At 40.5% G+C, this 18,996-nt stretch overlaps 1 protein-coding gene across 13 annotated transcripts in view; it reads right to left on the bottom strand.

The window, feature by feature from the left end:
* The window catches only part of LOC121593977 (calcium-binding protein E63-1), an 80,103-nt gene that overhangs the window by 13,036 nt on the left and 48,071 nt on the right, over positions 1 to 18,996 (bottom strand). For all 13 annotated transcript variants that reach the window (XM_041916798.1, XM_041916807.1, XM_041916808.1 and 10 more), the window contains 2 exons: positions 14,323 to 14,466; positions 152 to 308 (listed from right to left, as the gene is read on the bottom strand). In XM_041916798.1, the coding sequence (XP_041772732.1) occupies positions 152 to 308; positions 14,323 to 14,466 (301 nt within the window). The remainder of the gene's footprint in view (positions 1 to 151; positions 309 to 14,322; positions 14,467 to 18,996) is intronic.

Here is an 18,996-nt window from a genome sequence, read left to right on the forward strand (position 1 = left end):
TTGTACGCATCACTGTAATGGTAACTGTGGGGCGGTTGGAAGTGTCTCTTCTGCTCCGCTTAGCATATAAGCCGCTTTGGGCAGCCAAAAGACTACCCAGACAAATTCATATAAAAAAACGTGAGAAGAGACGTTGTAGAAAGAAGCTTACCGAAACGCTGCCACCAGATCCTGCGTTAAATCGTCGTCGGCTGCCTGGGCGGGATTATTGCTGCTGCTACTGCTGCTGCTGGTGTTGCTGTCGTCTTTTAGGGCCTGTATTCTCGCCACCCACTGGAGGAACTCTGTTTCGTCTATCAGTCCACTGCCTGTGGTGGAAAACAGCGCGTGGGAAAGAAAAAAAAAAGGAAAAACAACCGGAACCGGCATGAGAAAATGGCATTAAAAAATTGTGAATAAGAAAAAAAATACCAAGGGGCAAGGTAAACGACGAGTAGATTAGCTGGGATTGAAGTTGAAAATTGTTTGTGTTGATTTTTCTCTCTTTCTCTCTTTCACTTTTATTATACCAAAAACACACCATGCCTCATAACACGGACTGGCGTGCCGGGCAGCATTTCCTGTAGTAGACCCCTGCATGCATTAACAACCCCCACGCGACCGATCGAGGGTGCAAAATAAAATGAAAAACGGTAACGACTCACGCACACACACATACACACACACAGAAATGGGGTGAGAGAAAAAAATGAACCGTAATAATATAAAGCCCTGTCCGGGCAAATTGTATGCTGCTTCATTAGGCAGGGTTTGTTTCGTTTGAAGTTAAAGCACCAGAGCTTTGATTCGAGCTTTTCGCGTAGGTGGTGTGGTGGTTTGGGTCATTGTGTCCTTTCTGCTTGTGCGGTAAGATGCCCTTTTAAGGCGTCCGCTCGTGTGGCGATGGCTGTGCACAAAGAAAACACAAGAAAGCTTTGAAGCATTGTCCCCCTATAACGTAGCGTAAAGCTTGAATATTAATATAAAAATTATTTCTCTCGCAGTAAAAAGGGAAAGCCAACCCGTTTCATAAACAGTCCAAAACGGCGGCACCTCCTGTGTATCGGTGCTCTGAAACTGCGTGCAACACCGTATCTTGCCAACAAAAGGCAGCTGGATAATTTCGAAACTTTGCCCAAAAGTTAATTCAACCCATCTCGTCATCGTTAGGTGTTGAAATTCTGCTCGTGGGATGTGTTTTTATTTTGTTTGGTTTTTGTTGCTCGAAAGAGGGTGCAAAACAAAAGCAGCACGACAAGTTTTCCAGGAATCATGCAAACGACCACCCAAAACCCTGGAATGAAAAGTAATTGTAATAACGCTTTAATGCCGGGCGTAATAAAACGCAGCCCTAGCTACTGATACGCGCTCGTCGGGAGGTAATTAAAACGACAATTTCATCAAGCGCTAGGCTACCCCCTTCCAAAGGCTAACCGCGAAACTATGGGCATTGAAATGGTTCACCCTTCTCCCGCTACGACAACGATTCTATCGTTCGGAGGCAGAGGACAAAGTTGGTTCCCCCTTTTGCCCCGAAACCGACCGCTGCAGCTTTGGTAGCTTTAAAGCCACCAACTTTTCAATGTTTTATCGATAACGGGAGGGAAGAAGGAATGGTACGGGCACGGCAGAACAGAAACTTTTCACGAAGTGAGTGAAACAGTAAAAAAAAGGATCCGTCCGATATGGCTAATGTCTCAGTTGGCATTTCACTTTGCGTGGGCGTGTTTGCGGACCGTTTCAGTTCCGGCTGGCTGGAAGAAAAACTTGGGAAACTTTTCTTCAACTCCCCCCCCCCCTCTCATATTCGGTCCCGTTGGTCGAGCGACGGCCGTTTTCCGTGCGAATCGTGCAGCCAAAGTAATGCTTGCTAAAGAAAAGCGCACGAAAAACGTTACTCAATCAATTCGGGCTGGGTGCCGAACTGAAACCAGCTGGAGCAGCTGTCCGGGCCAGAAAAGCGCTCCGTATCTTTCTCCGTGTTTGAGCAAAGGATCTAACTGTCGTTGATTTAATTCCTAGGATCAACAGTTGAATGCCTCTTTGCAAATTTTGCTTTGCGCCCAAGGTTTTCCTCGCGTTTCCCGTTTTTTTGGGATCCAGTTAAAACTTTTGAGTTTCAGGGACGTGAAAACAAACAACCGTAGCTTCATCCCACCCTTCCGTTCATAAAAAAGGTGGGCTTAGCTTTTGAGGGTCAAATATGTTTAATGACTTCCGTTCCTAAAGCCTGTGTCCCAATTAGTATTGATGGTGCTTCAGTGGACGTGCTTTATGTTTGAAGGTTCGCTGGTGTGCCATTTATGTTACCTTTATTCTAATATGCTGAAGGAGGCCAATAAAAATTGTTAAACGATAAATTTGGTATTAAATTTCTATACTATCTAAGCGCTAAATATGCCCCTTATAGCATGATTGACATGCTACCGTGGTTTTGTCATACCACCCAAATAGCGTCGTGTCGTGAAATCAAAATCGATGGCTTTATATGATATTCGGAAACAAGTCCATACCAAAAGCATTGGCGAATATTTTAACGCAAAGTGTGGGCGCGTGAAAATGTTTGCATTTAATTTAATTTGGCCATTTTTTTACGCTTTACGGTGTGAAATTGTCACGGTATGTCTATACGCTCGGTTGGTTTTATATAGTTTTTAGACGGGTTTATTAAATTTTTAAACATTTTCCGGTTTTGAGATTAAACCAAACCAGAGTCTTTACAGAACATGTGTTGATTTTATTTTTGAATGCAGAATATAAAAATAAAGTTTTTGAATGATGTTTTTTGAAGTTCATAATTACACGTAAGCAAGAAATTTTAATTTAAAATTATATTAAAAAGTGCAATAAGTCCAATGCTGCATTGTTGTTGCACAAATTCAAAACAAGCTTAAGTAACTCTTCACCATTGTTAAGTTTTCTAAAACTAAATTTGATTAATTCATCCAACAGGATTAAATTAGTCAGCATTTGTGGATGTCTCATTGTGCCTTAGAACCTCAGTTTTGGCCATGATTAAGAAAAACCATCACCTTGGAACTCAAAACATATTAATGGGACCCTTTCCGTTGTAAGTTCGTAGGCTGAAATTTCAGCCTGCCAGCTGTTTGCATTGTACAGCAGTTTCCGAGCAGCTATCTAAGTGAGTATAATATACAGGTGGGCTTATCCCAAGGTGTATGAATTTAGAAGGCTGATTTTTATCGCTTCTGCTTATGAATAAAGATTTTTAGAGTGTTTTGAGTATTCGTCAAGCCTCAAGAAAGCTTGTTTGAACAAAAGTTTTCACCCATCCTGTCAAAAAGTGATATTAAAATTTGGTTTTAAAAAACATACTATGAGACCACCTGGACTACATACACTTTGATTCTAGTTCCCCCCACGTGATCTCTTGAATGCACCTTGGGGTAAATGTAAACAACACCGTGTTTTCGAGCAGTTACTCGAATCTAATTCTAGCTTTGAGGCTAGACTAATCTAGACTGAAAATTGCAGGCTAGTTTTTTGTATGGTTTTGTATGTAGTGTTTACATGATTTCAGCCTTCAACTGTCAAACTCCATACATAAAACTGACTAGAATCGTGAAGGGCCCCAATAGCAGTAGCAAATTTGTATTAAAATATTATGTTTCGCAATCTTAAACCTAAGACATTTTATTAATCTTTACAATAAATCAAATTCAACAATAATATTAAAATGGTTATGTTTATGAAGAAACCATTTTGTTTTTACTTTAAATAGGGTGTGTCGCACATTGTTCTTCGATTATTGTTAGTAGGTTTATTCTGAATTAGCCGAAATCATGTTTAAGAAACAGTTGTTAAACATACCAATTGGATTTGCCTCGCCGCGTTTGTTTATCAACTAAATTAATTTGACCGTTCCTCTTGAATAAAACAAAAAATTAATTTGTTTGCACTTGTTGAAGTGCATGCAGAAAATCTTCTTTTGAAACCGAAATGAGCGAAGCAATCAATGGAAATGAGTTTTCCAAAACCGAGCTTCCCCTGTTTGTAACAAAATACTGCCAAAAACGGTCCTATTTCATTGGCACATAACGCAGCAGACTCTTGAAGCGAAAAAGGTAGCCGTAGAGGCTGCTCATTCCAACAGGCATAACCTTCACTTCATTTGCTTTGTTGGCAGATTTGGCTGCAGCCGGTACACATTTGTACGATTCAGTTGGATTGTATTTCCTGTCGGAATCCAAACCAATCGATCGTTTTGCCAATACTGGACCGGTGAATTCCGCATGCGACTGTCCAAGAGTCTAACGAAAACTCGCTTTTACCTTTCTACCACCCATAGGGTACCACGCAAGCTAGACACAAAATCTCATCCAATCTGGTTGGCTAGCGCGTACGATTGCAAAAAAGAGTAAGAAAGATAAAATCGAACAGATTACATTCACCTGATTGGTTTTTATTTGTTTCGTGATTGAAAACAAATCTCCCCCAAAAGGCTATCCCGGATCAATTTGGCCCGTGTAAGACCAAGAGGCCTACCTTTCTTAATACCACCAATAATTGTATTTGGCTGTTGGGTAGCAAAACTTTACTCCTGCTCTCGACGATTAATACCGTACATCACTTGGCCTGTACGCATGCCGTTGTCTGCTCCGACGAGGACAAGAGGCACGCGACGAATGAATAGGCGTTAACATTTAGCAATTAGTGGCGATTGATTCGACTGTAACGTGTTACCAATCAGGACAATCTGTTTGCTGTTGCTTTCTGTTATTCGATCGGTTTCCCATTAATTTGGTCTTTACTTGGGGCGAGAGCGCGGCCGGGCTCGTGGCACAAGGAGAAAGGTACTACACACGCAGACTCAGGCTCATTAGGTCGGCAAAGCTCGTTAGCATTACACAAGTTGGCCGGGGTTGTTATTGTATTGGGCTGCATGGAGTGCCGAAAATTGGAGCCAAATTAAGCTGCAATCAACTCGGGACGCATTTTGTCATTGGGAGGAAACATTTTGTGTCTTGCCATGCTTTTTAAATAGGTTTTACAAATTAGTCCGCGCCAATTGACGTTGATCAGTTAATGAGCAATGCAGTGGAACTTCGCAATCCATATTATTTATGCAAAAAATAATGTTTCGAAAGCCGTAGTACATTTGGTGGCATTTGAAAGCAGGCTGTTTATTTCCATTGTGTTTAGGTTGGCAAATGACATTTTATTTGCGACTTCTCTAAGTCAAGTATAACAAACGCTTGCTTTCCTAATTAGCAATCTCTATTTTTTTTTAATTTGGTGTATTATGTAAATGAACACTCAAGTCCTAGCTAAAATGGATGTTCAATCAAACTCCGTTTAAACTTTATACTTAATATTTTATCTCATTTTTATGTTCTTTATTGTGCTTTTTTACTGTTCAATAATTTGTTTCACTTATTACACTTATTGTATTGTATGCCAAATAGCGGACTTCGGATCTAAAGCTACTCATTGGCTTCAGCGTAGTTTTGAATGAGTATATTATTTTAGATCGACTTAGGTACAGCCTAAAAAGATTCAATTCATCTGGTCTGGGGACGATCTGTTGCGTTTATTTGTGCAGGATCTTTCGGGGCCTTTTTAGAGAAATGATTTTCATCTTGGTGAAAATTCAGTGCACTGGCATTTCAAACATAAAGAATGAAATATTTCAATGTTAACAACAACATGCACTAACCATAACTTCATAAAACATCGTATGGAAAAGAGAAAGGAGCGTGAAAATCGTTCTTGAACTTTCTGGCCAAAGGTATATTTTCTTTTTCTTATATTTACTACATCTATATTACACTGTTAGGCCGGTCTCGTAGTACAGTCGTCAACTCGTGCGACTTAACAACATGCCCGTCATGGGTTCAATCCCCAAATGGACCGTGCCGCCATACGTAGGACTGACTATCCTGCTATGGGGGGAAATCAATTAGTCACTGAAAGCCAAACCCACAAGTGGTGCAGGCAGGCCTTGACCGACAACGGTTGTTGAGCCAAAGAAGAAGAAGAGGAGATATTACACTGTTATATTATGTATTGCTTATTTTCTTGGACTACGATACTTTATAATGATATGAAGTAAAATAGCATAATACATCTTTCTGACGATGGTCTCCTTGACGCTTCGTATACTTTTCACGAGTTCGTACTTATTTCGATATTATGTTTCTATTTAACACGAAACACGATGATAATCCACTAGTCACCATCTTTGATCTTTTACATGTATTCTAGCGTCTATGATTACAACCATCGTGAGTGGCCAATTTGAAAGCAAAAAAGGCAACCATTTTTTATTTATCACACCATGTTACGCTGTCGACTTTGTAAAAGTTTTTAACGAATTCATGGTTCCTTTGGGGAACACACCCCGTGCTAACATTTTCCACCCTTGTGCTGCCCTCTTCAATCCCGCACACTGACACTGCGTGTTCATTTTTAAACGCACTGAACCCCTTTTTATTTTTTTGTTTGTTTAAACATATTCTCCTAGCGCGTGTAGTTGATTGCCGCGCTTTTATTATTCCCTCTGCACTATACACACTACAGGCTTTGTTGGGCCGCTTGCACAATAGCTCGGTCGATTGTGCTCTATTGTTCAGGAAAGCGCAGGTTATTCGCGAGTTGTTTGGTTCATCATTTTTCAGCCATTACGCCGAGTGCAATTGAGTCACGGCGTGGAGGGATGTGGCCACGGGATAAAAAGCTTTTACCGGAAGGAGGCGTGGAATAGGAATGAGTTAACAAAAATATGGCTGATTGAAGCGAAAAGCTAACATGTTGAACGCAGCAACACAGCGGACGGCTCTATCGATCGTAGCTTTATGGCGCGCGAGGGGCAATAAATCTTTGATGTTAAATTTATGATTGTTTTCCTTTGGCTGTGCCACCCCGAGATGAATTGAAAATCCGCTTTTTATGGGGCGGCATGTTTGGTGGTGGTGGCAAACCGGGAGTGAGAGCAGAAACCTCGGGGGAGAAGAAAAGTACACAAAACAGTGTTTCATCCCGTGGGGCAAAATTGGCTGTGCTGGCTGGGTGTCGGTATTGTGGCTCGTTTCATTGGACACACGGTTCCAAGATGTGTATGCGGATGTGTGTGGGTGTGTGTGTATATGCTAACATTCCAACAAAAGCTCTGTTTCGCAGTACGGTGCACGAGCGGAGAAGAAAAGCTATGCATAAATTTCCAACTGCCAAGACTATCCCGACCCAGTGCGTGCTGCATGTTTGGCAGTAGTGGTAGTAGCCGAAATGGATCCACCAATCGATTAGCCTGTTGTGTGTGGTGTTGCGTTGTGGCATGAGCTGAAGGAGCTTACGGTTTGAATCACAGTCGGAAATAAATTCAAATTAAATTGCAATTCTCGAGCAAACGAGCGATTAACTGGACTGAATAAGTGGTTGTTTCGTATAATTTATCGCTCTCCGAAGGGCAGAAGAAGCGTCTGTTTCAATTGTGTGGAAGTAACTGAAAGGATGGTATGGTTTTTCCCCCGTTTTGCATACAAAAAGTAATCGAATACAGCATGTTTTTCTTCCAATCAAAGAGAAGGAAACTGTTTTGTTTGTTTGAGTTGAAAGGATTTAAGGTTCCATTGACTGTATGAGACCACAAGCTGGTACGCTGCACGTGCAAGAAGAACGATCGAACAGCAAGGAAGAAAGATCGATTTGCTACGCCTTTCCAGCTACATCATTTACATTTGCGTGAACTGCGGCGTGAAATGATTGATGATTTCTGGAAGAAATCTGCTTTTCTTGTACCGGCTTTTTAGAAAAAAACGAATCAGATTTAAAGTGATCATTTTGCCTCCTATTCAGGCACGATGCTGCGCCGCCATTTACCGTTTTCAGTGTCGTCAGCCTCCCGAAAAGCAGCTTGCAGCAGTCGCTTGAAAAGCCTGTTTTATGTGGAACTTTATTTGCAAACAAAAATACAGGTTCCGGTTAATGTTTGCTCCGTCGCTAAACCGTTCCCAGTTTATTTGTCCTCTTTTTTGGTTTCTTTCACGTCCTTTTTATATTATCGATGTGCAATGGGCATCATCCCCTGTGCACATTCCAGGATTGTAGAAAGCTCGCCAAAGAATGCTTGGTAATCACATTTCTCCATCAAACAGAATCGTTTTCGGTCATATGGTAAAGCGAGACCGTCCCGAAAAGGAGTCGCTCGTACAGACGGCAGATATAAACATTTTCGTTGACCCGTCTACACTCACACATAGATAGACACCACGCGTACAGTCGATCCCCATTTTGCTGATGAAATAGACCATTTGATGGGGCCTATTTATTTGATGGGACTGCCATCATCAAGCCGAAGAACGATGAGATTTTGCTATGTGTGTGTGTACGTCTTTGGAGATTGTTTTTGGAAGGAAAGCGATGTAGAGATGAACCTAAAGACAGACAATAAAGGAATCGCAGGCAGCAGCAACTGTAACCAATATTTTACTTTCACACACCGTACGAAAACGGCAAGAGTATGGGTCAGAATTTTACAAAGCAAAAGGGACATGATTGGAGAGACGATAGACATGGTAGTGGTAGTGTTTTTGATGTAGTTGACCTGTTTCTTTGCTTTTTTCGCTAGCGTGTTGGATCACGTTTCTTAATCGAGTAAAAAATTGGAATGTGACCCTTTGGGCATTGGGTTGAATTTCAACGCTTGTTGGGCGATGCTCGTACGTGGCAAAAATCATTCATTCCACTTGTGAATAGCATTTGATACAAGTGTTGCAAATTAAAATAATCTGTTTTACAAGAGTAGGTTCGGTTCGGATTGCATGAGGAAAGCTTCGGCTATCGATGCTGGCACAGAGCGGACAAGAAAGGTCCCAACAATGGAGACGCCTGGTTGTTTGTGGAAAAGCGTAATTAAGTTTTTTATTTTACTTGAAAATGAACATATAGCTTACTGTAAACAGACCTAACTGGTGTTTTTTTACGAATTATGTAAAAATATAAAAAATGTAAAGTCACTTATGATGAAAATGTTATAATGAAAATGTAAAATGTAATAATAATAATAATAATAATAATAATAATAATAATAATAATAATAATAATAATAATAATAATAAAAGTAATAAACATAAAAATATTTTTTTAATAATATTATTAATTATAATAAATAAAATAATAATAATAGAAATAATAAAAATAATAATAATAATAATAATAATAATAATAATAATAATAATAAAGATAATAATAATAATAATAATAATAATAACAATGATGATGATAATAATAATAATAATAAATAATAATAATAATAATAATAATAATAATAATAATAATGATGATGATGATGATGATGATGATAATAATAATAATAATAATAATAATCATAATAAAAATAATAATAATAATGATAATAATAATAATAATAATAATAATAATAATAATAAAAATAATAATAAAATGATAATGATAATAATAATAATAATAATCATAATAATAATAATAATTATAATCATAATAAAAATAATAATAATAATAATAATAATAATAATAATAATAATAATCATAATAATAATAATAATAATAATAATAATAATAATAATAATAATAATAATATAATAATAATAATAATAATAATAATAATAACAATAATAATAATAATAATCATAATAAAAATAATCATAATAATAATAATATAATAAAAATAACAAATATGTTCATCTGTTGGCCACAAACCTATAAAAATAATTAATCTAAGGTTGATTGCTGTATGTTACAGAATCTCAAATGATGCAGCTTACTCATAACCTCATAATCTAACACCCGTAATGCGCAATTCATTGTAGCTTCAGGCAAAACGTGGGAGCATGTAACATCCTTACCCTAATCGCTCCCTAACGCAGGCACAGGGAGCGAACATTAACCTTGAAGAATTTTCATCAATCTATCCTACCTGCATGATAGGAAAAAATGTGCAGAATGTCTGAAACCCTCCCTCGAGATAAAACCAGAACCGAGATGCCTGCCGGGCAGCACAGCCACGGAAACAGGATACTCTAATGTATTCATACCGCCATGCGGCGTTTTCCCCCGAGAACATCAAGCCACGCGGTTTGCACCCATTAAGCAGGATGAGCCATTGTGTGCAAATATTTATCCTCCCGGGCATAAAGAAAAATATTGCAAACCACGACAAAATACCTTCCTTCCAGTCGGTAGGAATTTTCATCGCTTCAATCTAACGCTGCTCGAATCAATTTTGCCAATCTTCTTGTCCTCCACCACGTCCCGAGTCACTTACCATGGTTAAACATCTTCATGGCGGATATGCAGAGCCCGGATTGGGCTGCAAGCTTCACGGGAGCACCGTGTGCCATCTTGCGTAATGCTGGGGACGCATTTTTTCTCCCAATCACGAACCCAGCCACGTAGCGCGCGCTCGCCAATAAATGCAATATTTTACGAGCGTATTTGCTGTGACAAGGATTGGTACTTCTTGGAAAACGAATGTGACGGTGATTGGGCGAAACCGGGAATCGTCACGTTGCTACAGACGATACGTTTCCTCTTTCGCTTTCGCGAGCTGCTCGTTGTCTTGTGGTTCGCGCCACAGCGGTGGCCTTCACAAGGGACTGAGACACACACACATACGGGCAGGGTCATCCAAGATCTCATTTATCATGCTTTGCGAGGAAATATTGTGCCGGCGACAGTTGCGCGAAGCTAGCGGAGGGCTGGCTTTTTTTCTGCTTCGCTGCCTTTACGGTACCTTGCACCCACAAACTACCTCCCGCTAGCTCTTTTGGTGGCGTATTAAGACGATTGGATTTCGATGATTAGATGAATGTCTTGCAAAAAGATCCTTCGTGTTAAGGCAGCATAGCATCGCAGAAGCTTTTAATGCACGATTTCAGTATACTTTAAGCGGGGACGTTTTTGTGTGCTTTAGTTACTGCAGGAAGATGCCATGTTCAAGATACGACGCTCGGTAGTTTTTGTCACGCTACTGGTATTGGCGCATGCAGTAAATGTAAAGAAGGCTAGAGACAGGCAGAGTGTGGTGGTCTTTCGTATCGATCCAAAGTGTCTGCTGACCTTCAGCGAATGGGAATGGTGCTGGAGGTTGAAGAAGCAGACGATGTCTATTAGACAAGACACAAGGTGTGGTAAGCTTGTTTCCTATTTGTTTTGCCACGATGGTCTCAGGAATCTTGCTCAGAAGCAGTTTCGCTAAGAAGCTTAAGCTTTATGTGGTACTGCTTAAGGAAAAGGTTAACAGGAATATAAGGCAGAGCTATTTGAAAGTGTTTCATACTCGATGTACGTTCTTAGCTTCATTTCCAGTGTTATGTGTTTTAAAAACATGAACTATTTTTAAGTTTATATATTTTTCTTTGATTGACTATGTCACTATGTTTATAATTCGATACAGTCAATGATTCAGAATTGATTTTAGTCGATGGAACTAGTATAAAACAATGCCCATGACACAATCGAAAAAAATGGCAGTAATATTCATTATGATTAATTTGCTCATGATTATTTATGATATTCATGAGTATGCAATTCATACGTCAGATAGAATCTTGTTCATTTTGTTGATGCAAATTGCAACAAAGTATAATAAAGTTGGTGTGGTACAACTTCTCGAATTTCATCAGTTTACTGCTGGAGCTTTTTAACGAGATTTGACAAGGCAGTAGCTTTAGGATTCTTGATTGCTATACGGTATTTCTTCTTGGTTGGAAAAACAGTACACTCTGTTTACATTATGCATATAACCTAAAAATACTGTCCTCTACTGTATTCCAAAACATTGCATTGACCAAAACAGCTAGTTACAATTATATAATATAATTTTCGAATTCCAAAGAAAATATGGCTGGTACATTTAGCAAACAGTTTGCAAAGATGATCAATTTGGTCGCTTCTAAATGGGACGCGAGCCTGAATGCTCAATTGAAGCCAATCTCAAAGGCCGTTGCTAAGTGTTCAGGATGAATCAACCTTTCGTTTCCAATTCTTATAAGTTTCGACCCACAACTCACTCGTAAATCGTAATGGCAAACAGTGGGGCGGTTCGTATGCACGTGCATCACTTATACTCCCACCAGCTGCTTGATGTGTAATCCCTAATCATGTTCATTAGAAACAGAGAAATGGATTAGCTCAAGGTTCGTAGTAGTAGTCATAATCCCGCCTCCGATAGAAAATCGGAATCCAGGATGGAGATGTGCAGAGATGTGCTCGGCCGTCGGGTAAAACCACAAAAGAGCACACATCTTTTGCGTAAGAGCTTTTATAGGAAGCTCTCGTGCACGTACGGTTAGACTTCCCACTTTGGACGCTAGATAAACCGAACGGATAAATCCCGCAAACAGTATGCGCAGAGAATGGATGCTTTGAGTGTTAAAGCTCCTGCTGTGTGCTGCTGATGCTGACTGTTGCATTCCAATGCTCGTTTGTTCCACTGAAGTGGATGCAGCGTTCGCTAGATAGAAAGTGAGCACACATGCTTGTTAGTATTACTACTAATGGGGAAGTGTGTTGCCAGTAGGATAATGATTGCAAAACCGCAGTGGATAGAAACATCTATCACAACATTTGAAACGAAAAAGCACAAGAGCAGTGGCATTTGTAAAGAGCGATAATTCTGTTTCATTTCTATATTTATTTATTTATTGAAAGTGGCATTGTTTGTTTCATGGCACATAAATAGATCTAAAAAGAGTTTTTTTTTTCATCTTAAATCTATTTCAAATAGCAATTCACCCACATTACCAGGAAAGAACTTCTCAGTACACCGTTTACGGTAGAACTTCCGGCTGCTTGGTTTGCAAATGTATTGATTTTAATGAAAAGACTTCCACCGAACCGTGTTTTGAATGACATTCCCGGAGAAAGCATTTCGTGCGATTGGCAGTGGCTAATGGTAAATCCGACCGATATGGAAGGGCGCCAACCACCACCGTCCACATGGAAGGTGCACAGGTTTTTGGCAACCGAACCGGATGTGCTGCTCATGTCTGAAGATTATTGACTGCGACGGAGTTGACTGTCTGCCAAGACACAGTAAGGAATGCCACTTTGGAGATCGAATAAAATCTTTTACCTTTCCGTTCGGGGTTTTTTTGTTTTGTTTTTTTTTTATCAAGTCGTCAAGGTGACTCGAACCACACGGGGAACCTCACTTACCAATCGCGACGCAGCGAGGCTAAGTGAGCTAAGAAGGGTGGTGGAATAATAGTGCCGATAGTTTACCACCACGGTGACGACACAAGGGCAGACGGATTATAAGTGCGTCGTACTTTGCGAAAAACGGGAAAATGCTATTATCGATCTAAATGTGACCCGCGCTCGTTGGGTTGGGTTTAATGGCTTGAGCTAGACTATCTTCCCCTCCCACACGCAGCGCACCGTAAATAGGGAATTGATAGCAAGACACATTACCGCAGTACGACGCGCTCCTGCGAAGGAAGCGCTCTGTCCTTGAGCGGTAAATTCCAAACGGACAGAAAATTCTCATTTTCTTCAACCACGCCACCCCTTCGCCGTTGCCTGGGGGTGTGGGTGTCAGCCCGTCTACCGCGTTCGTTCCATTTCATGCCAAGTCCGATAAAGTCTGCCCAGTCTCGAAGCTATTGCCGAGGCAATGGCAAGTGTTCTGCACGTGACCTGCCGCTGCGAGCTGGCAAACTCGATTGTACTCGCCGTTCCGTTCGCTTTTCCGTTTCCGCCCGGATGGCATTCGCTTTGTGTGCGTGTGCGCGCGCGATTGTGTTTGTGCTTGTCCGATTTTCCCTCGATAAGGAACGCCGAAATAGTCTTTCGCTCGATTACTCTGGGAAATTATGTTCCTAAGAAATGGTTCCAAGAGTTCGAGTCGGGATCGCCCCTGCTTCGCCGCAAGGAAAAGCTTAAACTTCCATTGTTCTGACTGTTTTAGGGGAAGGAGTGGTGAAGAGTGAAGTGAGTTTTATCAAAGAATGAGTTTGAACAAAGTTCATACAGTGATCGGCAGTATATAAATGGGCGAGATGCTTTTTTAAACCCCATTAGCATAATGGACGGGCAAATCCAGTCGTTGTAACTGTTCATATTCTGAGCATATTTGGCAGGGATGTATTAGTTTGATTTGCAACTATCTATTTATTCAAGAGCTTGAAATACTAGCACAAAACCAGTAATGTTGTTGGAACATTAAAACGTAAATATAAAATGGTTTCTTACTGTGTTAAATTTTGTTTTTTAACTATCAATCGGTATTCTTAACATGGAGTCAGAGATATTTTTTTACAAAATGAAAAGATCTTTAAATGTATAGCATCTTAGGAATTCAAATAATTTTATAGCATAATAAATTCTATACTATCTACCACCTACCTGTCCGACTGGCCTCCCGGAGCAGATCGTCGATCAGCTCATCCCGTACGTGGATGCCGAGGTTTCGCAGCATGAACTGCAGCTCTTCTGGTGTCACGTGCCCATCCTGGTCACGGTCGAGCAGGTCAAATGCTGTTCGCAGATCTGCAGAAAAGAAAAACAACGCATGAGCAAGATTATTACAACCAACAGCCAAACAAGGACAACGTAGAATGAGGAAATCTAATGCCGACAAATGTCATCACCAGGTACAGGTAACGATTTGGTAATTCGGTGTGTAGTACTTGTTTCCATGTTTTTATTTTTTGTTCACTCTTCAGTAGACGTGTTCTTCGCCTGCGCTTCGGTGCTCTAATGCTCACGACGCCAAATGGGTTTGCCATTAGCAAACATATTGGTACGATCTGGCGATGATACCTGCGCTCAGAATGTCGGCTTTGTGTGAGACGGTGGAAAATTGCAATGACACGAACTCAGCAAAAAGATGTGCTGATGAAATTAAAGATTCATCGATCGGGCGGAACACGAAAGCAAACGGATCTGGAACTTTGGGTTTGTTTATCGAGTTACTAAAGTCGCAAAAAGGGGAACGAATAGACGAAAATTGTGGTTGAAAGTTGGAAGTTCGTAGAATTGAAAACGACCAGCATCTCTCAGTACTCATCCTAACAGTGTGTGTGAGTGCGGGGAGCTCTTGTGGGTTTTAGGGTGGCGAGCAGATTTCTTAATCCACAAAACTCAACGAGTGGCTCTGGGTAGGGATTTCAGCTTTCCTGCGAAAAACTTTTCCATTCTGCTGTTCAATAGTCAGCGTATCGGATGCCGTCGTGCCTTTTACATGCAAATACAAGCACGCCAGCTTCTCGGTAGTGGGAAAGTGATTCCGTGAATACTGCCGACATTCGTTCCCCATTAGCATAAGAATGGGAGTTTTTGGAGAGAAGTTAACTATTGCGCGTCGTCCCCGTTTCTGTGGAGCAAACTTTAATACGCCAATGCCGTATTCGGTGCCAAAATCTTAGACAAACAGCTAATGCACACAGAAACCGTGCTGTAATGGAATGCTATCCCCTTCTCGCTGCTTTGCATAATCAATTCTTCAACGATGCGCATTCACAGTAACACTCCAATGGTTTTATAATAATTTAATATTGTGGGAAATGTTGCCGGCAAAAATGTGTATTCCATACCTTGTTTATAAAAGAGTATTAAAAAAATGGAATTCCTTTTTTGAAGATACACCCCAATTTAACTACGCTCTCCCAAATCGCACTGTGTGCACCTTTTATGCTACACACACTGTACAGTGTTCTAGCAAAGCTGTAACGAAGGACGTTTTATAGCGCCCAAGGGAAAGTTTAAAGATCGCTTAGCGCATTCGCCATTTACATAAGCCCTTCTCTGCTACATCGACGTGAAACGACCGATAAGCGGCACCGTACGACACCGAGGCGAAATTTGTGTCTGGGACCTACCAACGCGAAACCTTTTGCTCCCTTGCCACTGTTCAGTTGGCCGTGCTCGTTCAGTGTTTTGGCTGGTTTGGAATTCGAGTAGAAGGGAGGATTGTTGACGTTCATCGAAAAAGTAACTTTTGGAAAAGATACTGAAGTAGAGCGAAACACTTCCAACGATCATCGACAGAGTCAGGCACGGTTAAAAAAATATTAAGAATTGATAAAACATTAGTTGAAATTGAATTTCAATGTGTTAACTATTTAGGATTCTTAAAAATTCTTAATCGTTGAAAGAATATTCTTGGAGGAATACAATTAAGTCATTAAAATATTATTCAAACTCAAGACAACTTCAATATTTATTCAAATTGTTAGCTCCAAAACAAACATGAGAGTTTTTATTTTTTTTTTTTCAAATTGTTTCTCCATCTACTTTGGTATTCTCAACAAACGCAATATGTACAGTGAGACAGTTTTTCCCTTTGGTCTCACCATGTTCTCCAACAAAACCACGCAAAGGCGGACTTGCTCCAATCCAAACAACGCGCTATTGATTAATAGTTGCCAATTAGTGTACTTCGGGACAATAAACGAACATTATATACAGTATCCGAGCGGGGCCGGGGAAAAAGTGACCGCGCAATGTGAAGCCTGGAACACATTTGCGCCAAACAAATCGTACACTGGCTGCTGGTTGCAATGTGTGCTCTCGTGGCCATTGCGCGTGAACGTGGGTGTAAATGAATGGTTTTCCTTTGCTGTTCGCCTCCAAATCAACCCACAACTGGATCGGGTACGGGTAGTGAAGTTATATAAACAAGCCGTTTCTTCAAAGTCACATTGATTTATGCCATAACTTTTGGGCTAGCATAAAGAAAAAACAAGAAAGTAGACCACATTCAGCTCGAAAAAACACAAAAGACAAAAGCAGCATGAAAACGGAAAGGTTAGTTTATTGCTAATTCCAGAAGCAAGAGCTTAGCAATGTGGCTGCGCCGTTCCTTTGTACTGTTGCTTCTCGAACGGGCAAAAGGAACATTATGACACTCGTACGTTATTCTCTTCATAATTAACGATAACAGGGGAAGGAGGAGTGTAGTAGGGTCCGGCCTTTCCTTTGCAAGTTAAGCCGATGATTAATGCATCGTATGCATGCAGCTGCATCGGTACGAAGGTCAGGGCAGATCTTTATTTTTAGTTGCATGTGAACATCTTTGCGACTCGCAGTATTGCGCCCCTGCATGGCCGCTACAACCGAGGTGAACCGAGAGCACAAAAAGTTTATTGAATTTCCTTTTGCTGGTTCTGGTGAGATGAAAATTAAATCAATCAATCACGTATCGGGAAATGAAGGTCGCTGTAGCTGGAGGTGTGGCCAGAGATGCCAGTCGGTCGGTAGTGACAGCCGGCATCGATCCACCCGAGCGTATCGGTTGCGTGTGTTTGTCGTTAGATATTAGCGTCGGTGTAGGAGCTATCGGTGCAGAAAGATGCGACTCTGCGACATGCTGACATTCCACGCAATCGAATAAAAACATCCAGTAGCTATGTTAATCAGAGCCGCTCTTAATCAACTGCAATCAATCAATTCGTAGCGTAGCGTCGAATCGAATTGTCAGATATCCGGGGATATACAGGTATGCGTTGTGCGCGTTTGCGCTAAAGAAAGTGATTTGCGTTGGGTAGAATATTCGCTTTGTGGTTTTATATTACGTTGAATAAATGTATTCGTCGAATGATAGTGTGGCAGTTTCAGATTTCTGTGTGGATACTTCGTCAGAATAATCGAAGATTGGACTTTGTCTTTGATTGAGTTAATGATTGATTACTTAGTTATTGAGGATAAACAAGCTTTGAAAGTTCAGTAAAACTTTGAAGGAAACATTTTAATTTATTATTGCTAAACATTGTTTTTGGTCATGATTTGTTAAGACTTCTTACTTTAGAATGAGAATATTTGTATCAAAAATATTGTATGAAATAATATAAGCAGTATCTTTAGTATTTATTGCAACATTTCAATCGAAGATATTGCACGAATTTATATCATTTTTAAACCAAACTGTTTCATTATTCAATGGCTCACACAATAATGTACGTACGAGGTGTACGTTATTCATTCGCCGAGAACATGTCATAAGAAAACTTTCCCAACTTGATGAAGAAATGTGTTTCATGTCACGCACCAAACAAGATGACACTTACTTATCCATTACAGACAGCCGGAAGTAGCCGGAAAGAGAGAGAGAGAAAAAGAGCTAGAGAGAGCGAGAGAGAGAGAGAGAGAGAGATAGAGAGAGAAAGAACGAGAGAGAAAGAGAGAGAGAGAAAGAGAGGGAGAGAGAGAGAAAGAGAGGGAGAGGGAGAAAGAGAGAGAGAGAGAGAAAGAGAGAGAGAGAGAGAAAGAGAGAGAGAGAGAGAGAAAGAGAGAGCGAGAGAGAGAGAAAGAGCGAGAGCGAAATCGAGAGCGAGATCGAGAGTATTTTTTTCATTTAACTTTTCTGATCCAACTTTTTACATTGCCCATCCCTCGTCCGATAATTATGTCTCAACGTGCTTTGACAGGTTTTGCCGGAAGGCAAGCGGGGGGGGGGGGGGAGGGGGTAGGGCTGCCACAAGAATGTGTGGTAAACTTCAGTCCCACCACCAGTGTCGCCAGTCGCCGCACGGATACGGATGAGAAAATGTTTTATAAGCTCACGGATCGGTTAGCACACAACGGGCAAAGATAAAAGAAAAGTGTTTCGAAAGCGGAACATAATACGGGAAGTAATAAAAAAGCTTGGCACAGGATAAGAGAAAATGGTGTGTGTGTCTGTGTGTGTTAAAAAATAAACACAGCGACCAGTGTTCGGGGTGGGACAGAGCAAAGAAGAAAGTGGATTGATGCATGAACGCGTGAACTGACGACTTTGTCCCACTGTTCGACTTGGTAGAAAAAGTGATTTAAAATCTCATTCAAAATTCTCATCAACTGTCAAAACAGCGGAAACAACTCGTTCTCTCTCACACCGTCTGTTGGTCTCGTCGATGATGGGTATGGTGGAGGGTTTTTTTTTAAAGCAAAAAAATCAATCTGATCTTTTACAAAGTGGATAGTCTTTAGAAAATTGTAAAAGGACTTTAGTTGTCCACATATTTGTATGTGAATGTGATGAAACATTCCTGCAATCATCTCTCGCGATAGATACGAGGAAATGCAGCAGCTTTAAAAATG

This window comes from Anopheles merus, chromosome 2L, assembly GCF_017562075.2.
Source record: "Anopheles merus strain MAF chromosome 2L, AmerM5.1, whole genome shotgun sequence".
Lineage (NCBI taxonomy): Eukaryota > Metazoa > Arthropoda > Insecta > Diptera > Culicidae > Anopheles > Anopheles merus.